General features: G+C 35.0%; 1 protein-coding gene across 27 annotated transcripts in view; it reads left to right on the top strand.

The window, feature by feature from the left end:
- Positions 1-16,431, top strand: part of C2CD5 (C2 calcium dependent domain containing 5) — a 60,450-nt gene extending 44,019 nt beyond the window's left edge. For 11 of the 27 annotated variants that reach the window (XM_069862535.1, XM_069862552.1, XM_069862576.1 and 8 more), the window contains 13 exons: positions 303-443; positions 3,227-3,290; positions 4,495-4,556; positions 5,593-5,691; positions 6,063-6,152; positions 6,937-7,024; positions 8,100-8,186; positions 9,684-9,734; positions 10,495-10,548; positions 10,735-10,836; positions 11,673-11,863; positions 14,845-14,991; positions 15,661-16,431. In XM_069862535.1, the coding sequence (XP_069718636.1) occupies positions 303-443; positions 3,227-3,290; positions 4,495-4,556; positions 5,593-5,691; positions 6,063-6,152; positions 6,937-7,024; positions 8,100-8,186; positions 9,684-9,734; positions 10,495-10,548; positions 10,735-10,836; positions 11,673-11,863; positions 14,845-14,991; positions 15,661-15,789 (1,305 nt within the window). In that variant the 3' untranslated portion in view covers positions 15,790-16,431. Of the gene's footprint in view, positions 1-302; positions 444-3,226; positions 3,291-4,494; positions 4,557-5,592; positions 5,692-6,062; positions 6,153-6,936; positions 7,025-8,099; positions 8,187-9,683; positions 9,735-10,494; positions 10,549-10,734; positions 10,837-11,122; positions 11,214-11,672; positions 11,864-14,844; positions 14,992-15,660 lie in introns of those variants that run through there. The other 16 variants (XM_069862566.1, XM_069862604.1, XM_069862448.1 and 13 more) reach the window with 6 other exon arrangements.
- Positions 16,432-18,500: the final 2,069 nt, after the last annotated feature.

The following is an 18,500-nucleotide window of genomic DNA, read 5'->3' on the forward strand; positions in this document are numbered from 1 at the left end:
AACGCATTCTGAGTCAAACAACTATACACCATGTGTATCTGTGAATTCTTATTGACTGAATCATTCAGAACATAAGTTGTTTTCTAGAAGAGTTGTAAGGTCTTGTCTCTATTTTTTGGGAACCTGCTGGAGTTTTCATATCTCTTAACACACATACAAATACGTTTGTAGTTATTTAGGTTTATTTCTCAGTAAAATTATTTTTGGAATGTTCTGGTGTTTAGAACTCTTAATCTATTACTCATAATTAAAGTTATTTCTATGCTTTGTAGAAGAAGGATTAATTTTTCTGTCCTATTTAGGAGCTGCCCGAAGAAATCATTGGGTCTCCCATTCCAGAGCCGAGACAGCGTTCCAGATTATTAAGGTCTCAATCAGAAAGCTCTGATGAAGTTACAGAGCTAGACCTTTCACATGGGAAAAAGGATGCTTTTGTCTTGGAGGTGATAAATATTTTCAGTACTCGTTTTCTTCCTGTTGTTTTCCTGAAATATATTTTTTGAAATGGATAACAGTTTTCTTACTCATCTCTAAAGACTCTGAATTGTATGTAAATTTTTCCATTTTATAGCAGTAGAAAATGTTAAGTGTTGGATTTTGTCTCTTATTCTTTTTACGTAAAGCATAATTATATTATGCTGGGGATAATATCAGAAAGGATTCCTCTACTGTTCATGAACATGTAGAAATATCTAGAATAATAACTAAGAGCTGTAAGAAATGCCCTTCTGTGTACTTCAGGCAGCAGTCATGACTCATCCAAAGCTTAGATATTTTTTTTTAACGTTGAGATTCTCTGTTTTCACCACATTTAGCTAAGAAAAATCTTCTTCCCGTTTCTCAGCTCTTATTGTTATAGTTGGATATTTAGAATTATTCATTTCTGGCACTGGTAGTAGTCAAGACCCTCAGATAAAGAACATAATTTCTTTTACCTCTGACTGAATTCAAAGATGTGATTTTAACATTGTACAAATTTGAAGGAAAACATCCAGAGTCTAAAGAAGGCTAGAGTTTTGATCATCTTCTAGATGCAGATATTACAAATACCTGTCTTTAGACTAAGAAAAAGACAATTGAATGAAATTTCAGCCTGTAATTGCAGCCTAAGGTACATTCAAGACTTTCCTTTATGTTTATCTATGCAAACCACTATCTTGATAAAAAATAATCTGGAAGAAAGGTGGTAGATAGGGAGTATGAGAGCACTGTAACAGCAGTTCATTTGAAAACAGAGGTAAGAAAGGAGAGTGCAAATATAACAGGTTGGGAGAGGTTAGCATAATAAATTGAGATTAGTTAGTGTTTTTGTGCTTTGAGTAAATAATTTTTGCTTTCCAATATATTGTGGGCATACCTGGATTGAAGTAAGTGAATTAAGAAGTCCCTAAAACTAAATTTGCTAGTTAGTTCTGACATTAAAAAGAAATTAGGACAATTCTCATCAAGTGTATTTTGCAGCTGGTCTTACTAGGTTTTTGGTTTTGTTTTAATATCATTATCTGTGTAGATTGAGTGGAGTGGAATTGTATACTCGAAAGTTATGATAGATATTCTCTTGAGGCAATGTATTGAAATGGCTGAGCCAGTGAGAAAATACTTAGAAAAATGCAAAAAGGGTTGAATGCCTTTGTAAAAAATAAAGGATTGTATAAGTTATTAAACACCCTCCCACCCCTCGAAACCTTAAGAGAGTTGCACTGCAAGAGACCCTTGGAATACGTTAGGAAAAATACTGGAAAAAATATTAAGTCCAGCCTCCATTTCACTTTCAAAAAGGCGACAGCCTTTTTTGACAATACAAGGCAGAGAGCGATAGTAGAAGCTTGGCATACTACTTCTGTCTAGTTGCTTCATAAAGAAGCTTGATACATTATAAGCAAAGGTCAGTTGGTTAGAACTCCATCATGTACTGCAAGCTGAGCTCAGCACATATTTTACAGTTCTGGAGAATTCTTCTTTCTACACTGTTAACTCTAGTATATGCACTTGGGGAGATAGGAGATCTCCATGCAGAAGGGAAAAACCTTACTTTGCTAACTTTAAAGTACTAACTTTGTAGTACATTTCTATACTGTAATGTACTATGGAGTCCATTATAAATGGTGATAAAGTTAGCAAGAAAAGATTTGATTTTAAGGACTCGTGTTTACTAGTTTACATTATGTTGATCCTAGAATATGTGTCCTTGTGTTTTGGTAGTTCAATATCTATTTATAGAGAAAAGGACTTTTCATCAATAGGACCTCTCACTCCTGCCTTTTCTAAGAGAGTGGATATTGGAAACAATATTCCAGGAATTTTAGTGAAGCTCCTGACTGACCTTTGAAGAGTAAAATTAGTGTTCACTAAGAATATGTACAAAAAAAGTGATAAAACGTTTTATGTGATGAGGAAATGCTATGAGATGCTGAGATGGCAATTATGAGGGGAAAGGCTCTATTTTTTTTGGGTGGTACGTGTGTAGATAGACACCTTCTCTTGCTTTGCGAGAGAGAAGGCGGCGAAACAATACCTGGCAGAGGACCTTTTAATACAGGAATTAAAAGATAAACCATTTCCAAAAAACTTGGTGTTGGAAGTTAGAGGTAAACTTGGATCTCTTACAGATCAAACAGGCTGAAGGAACCTGGAAACATGTGACACACTCATAATTACAGAAGGTACCAGAGCAGATATGCTCTCAATTTGACCTAGAAAACAGGTTTTTGAAGACTGGATAGGATAGAGGTTACTTGGATTGTAAAAATGAATAATCCCCAAATTTACCTTTTCCTATTTGATTTTCTGCTGTTCTTACTAAGCAAAGTTTTTATAAAAGTCTTGGAAAGATTTTTATGTGTCCTTGGAATAGGCAGAGAATGATCACATCAGCATAATACAGACTTTGAGAGCTCTAGTAAGCCAAAGATCCTTAGCTGGAAAAAGCTGTAAGCTGTATGGGACCTTGTTCAGCATTTTCAATTGTTTTTAGAATTATCTTCTTATTCTAGTCTTATCTACTGCAGTTTTTGTGTGTTCTGTGCACATTGCTTTATTTGTAATACAATTTAATTAAGAATATCACAGGCTGCTAATTAAGATTCAGAGGTTTGATTGATTGGAATCCTTTTTTAAAATCTTGGCTTAGCTGCCAGATACAGGTCAGTTGATAACAAAGTTTTTACATTTTTCTGAGACTGACCAGAACATAAACATGATTTTTATCATTTATTCCTTTTTCCAGATTGATGATACTGATGCAATGGAGGATGTACATTCACTACTGACAGATGTTCCACCACCTTCTGGTACAGTTCAAAACATATTTATCTAATTTATACTGTAGACTGCAAAATGACAAAATAAAAATATTTTTATTTAAAAAAATAAAAAGTTCTAGCATAACAGTGAAAATATTCTTAAAGTATTTAGCTTATCAGATGTACCTATGAAAAACAAGTCATTAAGCCATTTACAGGAATTTCTTATTGAAAACTGAAATAAGCACAGTGTTTCTTTGGCAGGGTCAGTGAAAGTGGAGGTAGAGAGAGCAAAATACTCCTTTAAGTATTTGTAGCTGTATAATATGACATATTAGTGTTGTATTCCAAGAATGTTATTTAAAGTGTTATTTGCCCTTCCAGTGCTCATGTTCAACAGGTGCAGTTGTATTTTTCTTGCTTTGTGATTGTACCATACTGTCAATTTAAGTCTTTGAGTTCACTGCATTTGTAGCCTTTGCTGTTCAAAAATGCAAAGTCCAAAATTATTTGGAATTCTTCAATCACCCACAGCATTTTTATCCTAGTCAGTGTTGGTCATTTTCTGTAGAGGGTGGTAAAGTCAACTAGTAGAACTAGAGTAGCTTCAAATTTCTTTGATGATTTATAGATGTATTTCTAGAAAGTGTTGCAACTTGAGAATATTAAACAGATTAAAGTGAATAATTTTCACAACTCAATCATTAGACTTGATATTGTTATTTTACTTCATGGTATGAATATGAGTTCATTCTACAAGGAGCAGTTTCAGGAAGCAAAGCAGTCAGGGAGTCTTTTAAGCAATTAGACTTGACATCAGATGACATGAGTTACCCAGTCTCCATGGGGAGCAACTGTCACTGTTGCGTTTCATGCCATTACAGCCTCTCTTCTGTTCCTCAACATGATGGCATTTCTGGCCTTGCTTTTTGGTGGTTGAGGAAATATTCAAAATAAGAATTCTGTTGTGATTTAGTGTTTTAGAAGTGGTGAGTTCCATCTTTCTTACCCTTGTTTGTCACTGCAGTATCACTAACAGAGCAGATGTGTTTCTTTTGCATGTCATACGGCATTCTTCAGATGCTATGTTTGTTTTTTGCATGTTGATTTTATTTATGGTATTTTATTCAATATTCAAAAACAAATGAGAGAAAATACTTGCAAACTATCAAGTAAAGTCAGGTACGTTTCTTTGAAAGTATTTTGATATTTCAGTGCACAATATAGACTTCCCGGAATATCTTCTTTTCAGGTTTTTACAGTTGCAACACAGAAATTATGCCTGGTATAAATAACTGGACACCAGAAATCCAAGTAAGCTTATTCAAATTAAAAAACCCACATTTTTTTCCAAATTGTCTTGACATATGTTGAAATATGTGCTAGCAATTTAAATATGTATTAGAGATCACTAATTTTGAAAGATAAAGTAAAAAGATACTATTGTGTTAGAAATAAAAGTAGTATTTTGGTAACAAAACATAAGGTATTGGAGCCTGTTTGTTTGTGTTTTTTGTCAATACTGTTATGTAACAAAGAAGCTGGTACAAAAATAAAAAAAAATTATTACAGTAAATCTGAACTTTAAAGTTTGAGACGTTATTAAGAGCTTGGCTAGATTTTGAAGCCTCTTGAAAGAAACAAACTCTTGACTATTACTTAGTGTGCGATACTGAATTATCATAACATTGATAGGTTAAGATGGATAAGAATTAGATAAAGCAAATCTAGTGAGCAGAGAAAAATTCCATTTACAATTAAATTTAAACATTTAGGTGATATTTGTGCAATACTATTCAGTCTCGTAGAGAGCTGGAACAGATCTATCTAAGTGAGCTTTTACGCCGAATTGGCACATTGCAAGACTGCTTTTCAGAGGCACAACTCAAACCTGAAAACAATATGATCGCACAAGCAGCACACTCAGGTTTGATGGGATGCCTGTGTATCTGTATATGAGATTCCGTTATTGTCTACATTACTGTATATAATTAACATACAATATTCAACAGGAGTTAACAGAATGTGTAGCAAGTAGAATGACTCCTGTATGAAGCAAGTAAAAAGAGCGTAGTGTTTCATATCTTGCTTAATGGTTTGTTTCATATATTCATATACGAATTCAAGTTTGCAGAAAACTTGCCTTTTGTTCATAATGTTTCAACAGCAGTAAGCACTTTACGTAACTGTTGCTACAGTTTTTTTCCTTTTCTTTCCATCTCTTGCCCTCCCCCTGTCCTACCCCTTACTATGTTAGGCTTTATTTGCCTTCTTTATTAATTTGTTTTGGTTTTAAGATAACAAACAAGGATATATTGGGAAAAAATAAGTGCATTTGTTTCTAATGCAGATGTTCACAGCAGTAAGAGTATCCAGATTAAGCAACGTTAACCTAACAAATCAAACACTTAATAAGAACTTTAATGATCTCTGTGAGAATCTCTTGAAGGTAAGAATCGCATTTCAAACCTTTTATTGAATTGTTCAAATGGGAGTAAAATCAGGCTATACTGAAAATAACGTTTTACTTGTAATTACTTTTCAGAATTTGACTGCAAAGTGTCTGTAAATAGTTCATAAGCTGCTCTAAAGATAGATTCAGCCTCCTTAATATACTAAGGATTTCCAAAGCTTTTTGAATTGGAATGAGTCCTTGGTTTGGTAGTGTTCTATAGAAACAGGAGTATAAAGGCTACTTCTTTAAAAAAGAATTTATATGATTGGATGATTTCTACTGTGAAAAGAATTTGGATCTTTAATTTCTCTGAAATAAACCATATGCTTTTTAGAGTAACACAAATATTGTCTTGTCATCCACAGAGCTTGTATTTTAAGCTACGGTCTATGGTTCCATGCTGCCTTTGTCATGTAAATTTTACAGTTGCTCTGCCAGAGGATGAAATAGTTCAGGTAAGTAAACGGCTTCTTTTGATTTTCAGCATTTAGGCATGCCAGGTTTGGCCTTTAATTAACATTTGTTGCTCAGATTAAACAAGGCTAGAATTTTGTTTACTAGTATGTCTGGAGAATTCTGAAGTGAAACTTAAAGCCATTATCTTTGGAGAAGAAATAGGATAACTTAGAGTTCACCAGTTTAGAGAGTTATGGGGCTAAATGGCATTTCACGAACACAGTGCATAGTAATAGTGTTTACCTTTTTAGTTAGATAGGAAAACAAAAGCCCTGACTAGATATCCATTGAAAGGTGTTACCCCATATACTACAAGAATATGACACACTAGTTTTCTAGTGTGCTGTCATTACAATTGTCTGATTTTCTTTCTTTGTTTCAAAACAGTGCAATATACTTGAATATTTTTAAATATAATGGTTTCTTTAGAAGCATAGCATCATTCTTGTGATCAATTAAGCATCTCTCTTGCTCTCTTACAAATGCAGTGCTAATGAGTTTTTAGGATTCTTTTTTTATGTTAGTTCACTAAGAAAGAAGGAAAGAATTGATGAACAAAATCATAAAGTGGGACGAATGCTATCAGGCCTATGTTCTAACAGTGGACCTTAGTATTACCTTTCATGTTCTGCTTTGAAGAGTTTTTCAATATGTCTACTTATATGATATTTTTTTCCCCCTGATATTTTTCCATGGAAAAAGCTGGCTTCTTTTCAACATTATTTTTCCAGATTGCACAAGACATTTAAGTTACCTAATATGCCATATATTTCTGATTTGCAGATTGCAGTCACAGCTGTTGCAATTACATTTGACAAAAACCAAGCATTACAAGCCAACAAAGCTCCTACAGAAAAATCACAGCAAAGAGGTAAATGTTGAGGCATGTAAAGATAAGAGATATATTTTTCTTTCTTTTTTTTTTTCCAGTACTTAATGAATTTACATTTTAATTTCATTTACATATACACATTTTTACAAGAGGTTCTTTAAAAATCATGAAGTTAATACATAATGTTTTTTAAAGTTCATACATGTGACCTCCAGCACAAATGATGACTGGATGACTTACTTATCAAATATTGTTTGCTTGTATGTAATCAACAAACTTGCATTAACATGAAAAAGAAGTTTGGCGTTTCCTTATTCCATATGCTGCCCTCGAATATTTTCCTCTAATGAATTAGTGTAACAGATGTGCTCTGTTACTTCCATTGTATTTTGATATATGTATGTTATTATAGGGTACTTGTTCTTATAAGTAGCAAATTTTTGTTTTTACTTCAGGAAGGTACAAAATAGATGATTAATAATACTTAAAAAAACCTCCAGAAAACCCTTAAATAGGTCAGTAATATTTTTGGAGATCAGTGAAGCATGTAGCAATATGGAGGGAATAGAAGAGACTACTGCAATCTGCATATGTCATCTTGCTAATGAAGCACAATCTTATGCTGGAAATGTCTATATGCAAGCTGGATATTGGAATTCTGACAGGACTGAAGATAATCCCTTCTAAAGAAAGCAGTTAGGTAGTAGAACAGAACCATATGATTCTAAGACATTATTATACCTTACTTCTTATGTAGTATAACAGTAAATGGTTTTATTTTCTTTTATTTGAAATAAATCACGTTACCTTTTACCATAATGTATAGCTAATTCAGATCCAACTGCAGAATCAAATCTAAAATACATGAATTGACTTTTTTTTTTTCCAAAAATACTAAATAAAATCCTGTTTGATGGAACATGGCTTCTGTTCAGTTTAGTAGCTGGACTTATTGTCAGACATCTATCTGTTCAAACAGAACTGCATCACTCTATGCGCATGTTGAAGAAATCTCTTCAGTCAGACCTGACTAAATTGAATCTGTAGTGCTTGTTTTTACTGCCAAGTCTTTTGGAGATTAATTATCAGTTGGGTTTGGGTTTTTTTGTTGAAGCTTCTACAGACAATGAAGAACAGCTACAGTTTCCATTGGAACTTTCCTCTGATCCCCTTGCTTCTCAACCCTTCTCACCAGCTAAAGGTCAGTTAAATGGAAGAATGTTGGATTATTGGTTTTTTACTTATTTTGTATTCTGCTCTTTCATTGTTGCAGTAGCTTTAAAATATCCGTACTTATACATACTTCAGATATACTTTGCTACCTAAGCATAATGGATTTGCTTGCTCCTGAAGTCAAATTTTTTGAGTCACGAAAAATGTGGTTGGCTAATCATTCTGTACATATTCTGTAGGTTTCCGGTAGTTCTTCTGTCTTTGCATTTACAGTATTGAAAGTGCTGCAAACCAGTGGATATTGGATATGATTTGACTTAAAGAATTATAAATTACGTAATAATTAGGCTTGCCTCATAACCGCTTTGCTTCTGTAGCGGCCCATATAAAATAACTCCGTGTATGATCAGCCTCAAATTATTAATCTCATAGTTTTCATAGTGGGAAATCTAGCAAATACTGATTGTTCAGCTGAGAAAAATTCCTTGCAACTTTCATTTTAACTGAAAGGAGCCTTGAACTCACATAGTAAACGATTGATGTAGTGTAGCTCATGCTAGCTGTTAAACAGCTGCTTTATTTTATCTGAAATAAAGCTGCATTTTGAGAATGGTTATCACAGTCCTTCTGTGACTGTATTAGAAATTAGGTCATCGTTCATTTAAATTAGTTGTCTTTACTTCCTTCTCCGTTGTTGGATTACCTACCTACCAAAACGGCTAGTGTTAGGAAATTTAGTATCTGTGAATTATTATAAATGTTCTTGTACTAAAATGTTAGAGAGCTCCCTTTTTTGCTCATTACATAAGTTGTACAAATGAGAATTCCAACAACATTTACTTGTATTTTCAGAGGTCAGTTTAATTTCAGCAATAATATTCTTATTGCCTTTTTTTTGTTATTATGCGTTTGTGTGTGCTTAACTTAAAATTGATCACATACTGATACTGTTAACCTTTCATTTTCAAAGAGAGGATCTATCTAGAAACTCCTGACCGGTGCCTTTTTCACTGCTTTTCACTGTAGACAGTGCTACTTGTGTAATGGACACTCACCAGTAGAGGGTAGCCTGTTCACGTATATTGCTTTTCCTGAGATTCTTCCCATTCCATATTGTACTGCATATCACTTCAGAAGCATTCGACCAGACAGTTATTTTGTCTGTCATGTCTTCTCAAGTAGACTTGAGGTTTCATTGTCATTACATTTACTTAGCAGCTTATTTAATATATTGATACCTTCTTATATACCTCTACAGGATTGTTATCTTAAAAATATTTGTATACCACCTTATGTGTCAATGACCTTTAGTAAACGATCATATTGTAATTTGCAAGACAGATTTCATAGTTAATTATTTATACTGATTTATGATGTGCTATCAAAGTATATAATATAGTGTATATAAAGAAGGTTTTTTCCCTCATATTGCTTAAAAAAAATTTTTATATGATGATGGCTGTTGTGCTGTACTGCATGACTCTTCTCATATATTATCTGAATGGAATTCATTTTGTCCTATTAGAAGTCTTGGAGGGTGCAAGTTCCCATACAGGTATTCCTGCTACTCAGAGAGGTGAGTTTACTTAACTTAGCCATATGCCAGAACAGAATGAGCATTCTTTGGATATCGGTATACTCTTTTTGGATGTGTCTTAATCCAGGAAGTGTTTACTAGTTAACTAAGAATGCATGCTCTGGTGTGGCTTAATGATATCATAATATTTTTGATGTATTTTTTAACCACAAAAGTCAGATTTGTTAATAATAACAATCTGTCAGATATATTGGTATCACTTTATCTGACAGAAAATTTTGTGAGAGAGACCTTTTTTTGCTTGTCTTAATTTGAAGTTAGCATGTGTTCCTTCCGTTTCTTCAGGATCATGAAGAAACGGTGTTTGCAAAACTTGTTTTTTCTTTTTTTTTTTTTAAAGATACACAAACACCCCTGCAACTAATACCAAAATTCATAGCAGAAGCACCTCTACTTCTCATTGTAATGATAATGGGGCCGTTGCAAGGGTGTTGGAGGAAGGAGGACTGATACTGTAATGAAAATTCATTTGTTTGAAACAGAGGTGTTGTTTCAGCTTGCAAATCTTATCCTCATCATGAAGGGTTTTTTTTAGTCTCTAGGTTAGCTATTGATAGTTTGGAGGTTTAAATCATGATCAGCAACTCTTCATAAGGAAAAGAATAGTAATGAATGTGAAAATTAAACAAGGCTTAAATAAACGTAAAGAAGCCAGAACTTAGTAGCTAAAATGAGATTGAAAAAGAAAAGAATTCATCTAGCATAAGTCATTAATGACTGTATTTGCATGTTTTTTCAGTGATGAAGTCCCAGTCAGGCAGTTGGTTCACAGCTGGGACATCACCAGAAATCGGTACACTGGTTTGGACGAGTCCAAACCTATACTGTAACTTTTCCTTTAAACAGACCTGGAAAGGGATGTTTGTTCTCTCTCAGACACAGATAATTGCTTCCTCAAAAGGAGCACTGAGATGAGCAAGAGACATCATCCATATTTTTTTCTTTGTTTTTTCTTTTGTTTTTCTGTCTGTGTTTTCAGCAACGTCAATTGATTACAGTTCCTTTGCAGACAGATGCAACAGCTGGATAGAGCTCATTAAACTGAAAGCTCAGACCATAAGGCGCGGATCAATTAAGACAAGTAGGCGGCTGTTTCTACCACGTTATGATAATCTGAGACATATCTCTGATTTCCCAGTGGTGAATAGTGGAGTTTCCTGCCCAGCAGTATTATTGCAGGTCACATGTAGAATGAATACCTGAGTATGAAAACTGCCGACATATTAATAGAATTTCTAAGCTAATACAGGGTTTATGGACCAGTATCATAAAAAGCAAAATATAGTATTTCTGTTCACTTAGTAAAAATTAGTTATCAATAAATGTGTACGCCTTCTAATTATATAACATACACTGCATGGATGTAGGTGTATGTATGATCTTGGAAAGTTTTTGGTGAGAAACAGGAAGCAATCACCAAGGTGACAGTCAAGGCAATGGTCACTAAATTAGCAAGTGGTGAGTTATTTTTCAGTAGTTCTTTGGCCACAGGTCTGACTATCTTGCTTAAATTAGCAGATTAATATCTGTTTTAATGGAAAATGCTGCACTGGGGAAACACAACAACTTTCACGTTTCCTATAATTGGTTCTTCCAGCAGAATATGTGTTTCAAAATGTTGGCACTTTTTTCTTTACCTTCACTTTATAACTGATTGTTGTATGTGCAGCTACTCGCCTCAATATTTTCCTTTGCAGGAATGCCACTCTTCCAAATAAATTCCATTTCAGCTTTTTGTCTCCTTTGCATGTTTTGCATGATTATTTCCTTTCTCACATGATATGGCTGAGCATCACAGGCAGCTGAATGTTGTCACCAAGCTATTTGGAAACAATAAAGAAGAGCTCTTGTGTTTTAAGAAACTGTAATTAATTTTACTTGATAGTTATTTTCTCTTCTTTTTTCCCATCTTTTTAGCTGCTTCACTTGATAAAGCAAGTCCATTGGCCGAGGGATACTTACGGCACCGTTCTGTTCCATCATGCACCAATTCTACCGTCTCAGTTGTTAAGATGACACCTCTTTCTTTTCTACCTGGAGCAAAAATAACCAAATATCTTGGGATAATCAACATGTTTTTTATACGAGAAACCACTTCTTTGCGTGAGGTGAGCTGTGTATCAGGGATTCGCACTTCTTGTTAATTACAATAATCAAAAGTAAATATCTGAAGAGGTTTGAGTTGAGGTGTGGCCCAGCAAGGGTACAGAGTCTTTGTTGCTTGAGGGTAGGTGCTGAATGAGGAGTAAAAGTTGTGTTGCGCTGCTTTTGTCGTAGAGCATATGGAGCTGCTTTGTGTTTGGCAGTGTAAGGAAGGGGTTATTTAAGCATTGCCATTGTTGCTGAATTGGGATATGACAGTAATCAATGAGGTCTTTAAGGAACTATTTGGAAAAAAAAAATAGGTCTTTGACCAAGAATGATATTTCAGATCATTTGAACCCAAAACTGAGATTAATTTAAATGAAAAGAAAATAATCTCCATTCTTCTGTTTAGCAGTTTGAATGGTGAATCTTCATGGTGTGTTTGGATTTTAGAATTCTTGGGTTAGTACAAAGTTTTTTGTATCATATATAACTGTTAAGCTGAAATTTAATAATACATTCTGTGCATGCTCAGTAACATAGCTCTGTGTGATGAACAGCAAAAAACCATAACGTAGAATATATAACCACACAAGCAGTTTACAGAATGTAGTTAGTGATACTCAAATGGTGATCTCCAGTGTGCACCTGGACAGCAGATGCTCCTCTGAGCATGCAAAAATCCAAGACACATTTCTTTAATTTTAATGTCCTTTTGGGAAGTCGCATCCTTCTGCTACAGTTTCCAATCACAGAAATAGAATGTACGTCTTGCCTGGTTTGTCAGTGCTGTTTCTTGCTAATTAGACTTCGATAAAATTACATACCAGATGCTAAGATGCTAATAAAAATGATTACCCTTCATAAAAATCAGTTGCAAGATGCTAATAAAAATGATTACTCTTCATAAAAATCTGTTGCAAGGTCTCTAGAGAAACTGATCAGACAAACGTCTCATTTGGATCTTGCAAGTTACAGCCCCCTTTAACTTGAGAAATCTCTATGAAAAGGACAGCATTTTCAGACGGACGTATGTGGTATGACGAGAGAAATGCTTACATGACATTTCTGTACTAATTGCATCTTCTGTATGTACCAATTAAATAGCTGATAAGCTAGCTTTAGCAACTGTCATAGCAGATGTCAGCTGACATTGGTTACTCAAGTATTTGATTAAATTCCTCCATGAAGTTGTGACAGTTGTGCAGTTTCTGTGGTACTGTCAGTGCTACTTCTGGTGCCCAGGGCAGCTAGTTTAAATCTATCTCAACTACATAGGCAGAGTCATAAACTGCTTTTGATACTAGTTGCATAGTATTGCTCTGAGGCTGTAAGAGTCAAATCAGAGTGGTCGTTATGTCCAACTTGAGCAGTGTGTTTCAGATTATACGGAATGTGTTTCAGATTATACAAAAAAATAATTAGCAGCATTTGTGTTTGCATTGCTTTGTTTTGCTTATAGTAGTTTATGGAATATTGGTGCCCTGTGAGTGCTGTCATAAGTTGCAAGTACATAGCAGACACTGTTTACAAAATGATAATTATAAATCCAGTTTATCCATTGCTCTTATGTTTTGCCATTTACAGGTGGATATTTATAAACTTCTGTTATCTGTTGTCATCAAATTTTGTATTAGGTTTATAATATTATAGATTTTATTTTCCCATCAGGTGCCATGGCTGTTAAAACACTTGGCTAGCAGTTCTTTTAGGCCTCAAGGGGAAAAAATAGCTTGAGTATCTTATTTGTCAAGTCTCAGCTCTGTCTCCTGATTACTTTGTATTTCAAGGGAATCGTTGGTTAGTGAATGCTGAGAACTAATGACAGTCATTAGCATACATGAAGGTAATGACCAAAGGTAATGACCACTCCTTACCAGAAATTTCCAAGAAGTCCAAATCTCTCTTAATCCTCAGTAGAAACTATTCTTTATCTGCTTCCCAGTTTTAAAAAAAAAGTAGGAAGTATCTTTTGTGATGAAACGTGGGTAGGGAAGAGTGGGCAGAAAGTTGGCTGGAAGCAAAGGCCCTGGGGGTGTTGGTTGACAGCCGACTGAACATGAGCCACTAGTGTGCCCAGATGGCCAAGAAGGCCAATGGCATCTTGGCTTGTATCAGAAACGGTGTGGCCAACAGGTCCAGGGAGGTTATTCTCCATATGTACTCTGCACTAGTGGAACCGCACCTTGAATACTGTGTTCAGTTCTGGGCCCCTTGCTACAAGAAGGATTTTGAGGCTCTGGAGCGTGTCCAGAGAAGAGCAACGAAGCTGGTAAAGGGGCTGGAGAACAAGTCTCACGAGGAGTGGCTGAGGCAGCTGGGGTTGTTTAGCCTTAAGAAGAGGAGGCTGAGGGGAGACCTCATTGCTCTCTACAGCTACCTGAAAGGAGGTTGTAGAGAGGAGGGTGCTGGCCTCTTCTCCCAAGTGACAGGGGACAGGACAAGAGGGAATGGCCTCAAGCTCCGCCAGGGGAGGTTCAGGCTGGACATCAGAAAAAAATTCTTCACAGAAAGGGTCATTTTGCACAGGAACAGGCTGCCCAGGGAGGTGGTTGAGTCACCATCCCTGGAGGTATTTAAAAAACGGATGGAAGAGGTGCTGAGGGATATGGTTTAGTGACAGATAGGAATGGTTGGACTCCATGATCCTGGAGGTCTTTTCCAACCTAGTGATTCTGTGAAAGACAAACTCGTTATTCAGCATCAGTGGAATATTGGGTTCCTGCAGAGGTGTAGGAAAGTCTGAAAAATAAGACTATATGTAATGTACCAATTGCAAAGAATACCAGTCAGAAATGAATAACCTACTTGTGATTCTGTTACTCAAACAGTAAGTTCCATTGGTCTGATTTTTAACTCTAACCGTTTAAACAGTGAATAACTTAAGTTCCATGCAATAGACTATGTAGGATTCACTGAAATATTCAGCTGATAAAAATGTAAGAAAAGTATTCAGCATCTTGTAGCAATACCTAACAAAATTTAATTTGTTTTTACATTTTAGGAGGGTGGTGTCAGTGGATTTCTCCATGCATTTATTGCTGAAGTGTTTGCAATGGTGAGAGCTCATGTTGCAGCTTTAGGGGGAAATGCAGTTGTCTCGTACATAATGAAGCAGTGTGTTTTTATGGAGAATCCGAACAAAAATCAGGTAAGTTATGATATTAAATATCAATGCTATTGTGACTAGTATGACACAAATATGCGTTTTATGTATTTAGGAAACAACACTGTAGAGCTATGTCTGCATAACACTTCTGGATCTGTCACTGTAATGCCAGTTTAAAGAAGCCAAGAGCATTCTTGAACACTTGCACTGACATGAAATTACAAATATGCTTCATGAACTAAATTCACTAGAATGCAGTAACTTGTGGGAAGTAGTGCTGAACTTACTTAGCTTTTCTGGTTTTGCAGTGTTAGGATTTTCATCAGTTTTTTTGGGTTGCTAATACAGGATACTCTGTTATGGACATAAAGTGACAAAACCGTATTAGTACATGTAGCAACTGAATGTGGTTGATTTGACACATGAATTATGTTTAAAACAGTCTTGAGATGAAGTACAGCTACCCAGCTATTTAATTTATGGTGGTCTTAGAAAAATCTGTCTATGTATTTGATAGCACAAGAGTGAGTGGGTATAAAAGGAAATACATAAGGGGTTGCCTCACTAATAAATTCTAATAATTTGTCCTTCTTTGATCTGCATCTGATTTTTTATTATCTGCATAGTAAAATCTCACAGGTAAAGAATTTCATAATTTGTTTCATGTTTGCTAACCATGTATTGTCCTTTTTTTTTTTTCCTTTTTTTAAGGCCCAGTGCTTAATAAATGTAAGTGGTGATGCAGTCATCTTTGTACGTGAATCTGAGTTGGAAGTGTTACCAGTACAACCTTCTACAGTTGTTTCTCAACCCACAAGTTCTGGAGATGTCACAACATGAAGACGGAAAAAGTGTAGTCATCTTTGCCAAATGCAAAGATTGTTTATTATGTGGGAATGTTTAGGTCTGCATCTTCAGAATCAGTATCTCTCCATAGCATTAATAGCCAAAGTCCAAGACAATCGCTATACATCGTCCTTTATGTTTAATACTCAGGGCAGCATATTGGCAGGTATGCTCTGATTCTTTTGTTACAATTCCAGGCACCTTTGAAACCTAGACAGGTGGTGAAGTACTGATAGGAAAATATGGATTAAAATAGTAGGCATCACATGAAACTGTGAAAGTAAACAAGAGTTCTGCTGCATTTTTCAGCTGTTTAGGACCATGACAAGCTGTAATTCAGAACCGTCTCTGAGTTTGCATATTGTATTAGCTGATTCTCAGCTCAGTTTAAAAAATAAAAGTGGGGTCAATGTGAGCGGTACGTAACAGAAACCTGTATTAGCAACGTTTGCCAAAGAAACAAGAGATTTGTGCACAGGCTAATAAAATGTGAAGTGAAATCTGAACTTGTCTTAGATCGTAAAGTCTGAAGAGGAAGAAGCAGCACCAAAATGTCACAGTTTGAATTTCTGCACACTAAAAATATTTTTCAAGTGTTTGTGAACTGCTGTTTTGGTTTTTTTTTTTTTTTTTTTTTTTAAATAATGACTATGCAGCATGTATTTTGGGTGAGTGTTGGGGGAAGGTATTCGGTTTTGTTTTTCAAAAGTTGCCAGACCGTGATGTTCCTAGTTATCTGTATGGTTAAAAAAAAAATAAAGAACAAAAATTCTAAAGTGTGTTAGATGCTATGATAAACTGTTCAATATTGACAAAACAGATTTATTTTTTTTAATGTAAGATCCTGTGAAAGAATTGTTCTGAGGCTTATTTTCTTAAAGCATGATCTCTTGCAAGGATGAAATAAACAGCCCTCTGTGAGTCAGTTATACAGAGGTGTATATGTACAGAGCCTCCTTTCCGTTTTATAAGCTGGAAATGCCTGGCTAATTGAAGATTGATGTATGTTTGTGATCAAATTTCTGCAGGTTAGTTTTGGTTTTTAGTTGGCTTTTTTTTCCCCCAGTACAGTAGTTGGGGAAATGAAGGTACTGCAAAGAAAGGAAACTTGTCATGTCCAGTATATATTTGAAAGGCACTGATATTTTAATGTAAACAATGCAAACGTTGTTTGGAAGATGCATTCTTACGTAATTCTGACAACACCGTACACGGAACTTGAACAAACATGTAAACTTGAATGTAAATATTCTGCTTAGTGTTGAAATTAAGCAATGGCATGATTTATTTGTTAAAACTAATTATTTCTTGTAAATGAGCATGAAAATCATTCTTGCACAATAAATTTCTGTATAAAATTTATTGCCTTTTTTAATGTGTAATGGTTAAATGTGTATGCTGGATGCATATTAAAGATGTTCCACCCCTATTCTCCTCAGAGGAATGTTTTTTGTATAGAATGTTACAACCTAATTATTTAAAATTTGGAAAGTTAATTATCTTTATATTGGAAGTATTTTAATTGAGTGCTTACCAGAACAATTTACTCACGTAATTAATTGTCTTTCCAGATTCTGTAGCTGTTGCAACCAAAGCTGCCATAAGTTAAGTTGCCTGTAAATAGTTACAGCAGTCTTGATTATTTTGCAAGGTAAATCTTGTTCTTTTTGAAGCTAATGGGAGAATATTAATAACTCCACATGGTCTTCACAGAAGCTGTTTTCAGTGTGAGTATTCAGCATAGGAATATTCCCTAAAGTAGCACATTTAAATAGCTAATTTTGATTTTGGAGGGGTTGTATTGGGGGTTTTTTGGTAGCTTCTGTGGAAGTATTAATGCCATCTTTTCAGTTCTAAGTGTTTAAAAGGTCACAATTTCTGGTGTGTTTCATTAGACATAGAGGAGGTGCTTTATCATCTGGAAATTTAAATTCTCCAATTTTTGTTCTAGAAATAAACTTGTTTTTTAACTGTTACTAATTAAAAATTAGCTTTTCTTAGTTGGACCAGCTATATAAATGTAACCTGTAGAAAGTGTGCATTTAAATTGCTTTGATTGTTACTTTCTTCTTTCTGGTGTGAAAAAAAAGGGATAAACTCGTGCAAATCTGTTGTCATTTGAAATGTCAGATCTCATACGTTTCACAGAGGCAAAATAAGGATCATACAAACATAAAACAAAATTCAGGGAATTTACTAGAGTATGCAAAGAAAGGAAAACTAAAACACAGGTTCCAAGTTTGTCATTTGTGCATAAAACACCCTTGAGGAGCTGTGCGCCTAAAATTTAACTTGATTTATGTTCCATGCCAAGTTCAGAATGCCTGAAAATCCTACAAAGGTACCGTGTTAGTTAATGACTTCTACCTCTTTAGTCATAATAACATGCAGTTTTGATTGTGGGAGAAGCACTGAAGTTTCTGCTGAAATGGGAGCTGTTAATGCAACATTCCTTGCTCGACTCAAATGGGTCTTGGGAATGTGGGGACACAAACAGTACCATCTGAGATTTTCGTGGCTCAGACAAACATTGCTGTGTCTGGAATTTACTCTGAGAATAGCTCTTTGGGACTAGGTGCTAATGCAGCTTGCTTGTACTGGGATAGAGTTAATTTTCTTCATAGCAGCCAGTATAGTGCTGTGTTTTGGATTTTTGACCAAAACAAGGTTGTTAATACAGGGATGTTTTAGCTATTACTGAACAG

The sequence above is a fragment of the Phaenicophaeus curvirostris genome, chromosome 1 (assembly GCF_032191515.1).
Source record: "Phaenicophaeus curvirostris isolate KB17595 chromosome 1, BPBGC_Pcur_1.0, whole genome shotgun sequence".
Lineage (NCBI taxonomy): Eukaryota > Metazoa > Chordata > Aves > Cuculiformes > Cuculidae > Phaenicophaeus > Phaenicophaeus curvirostris.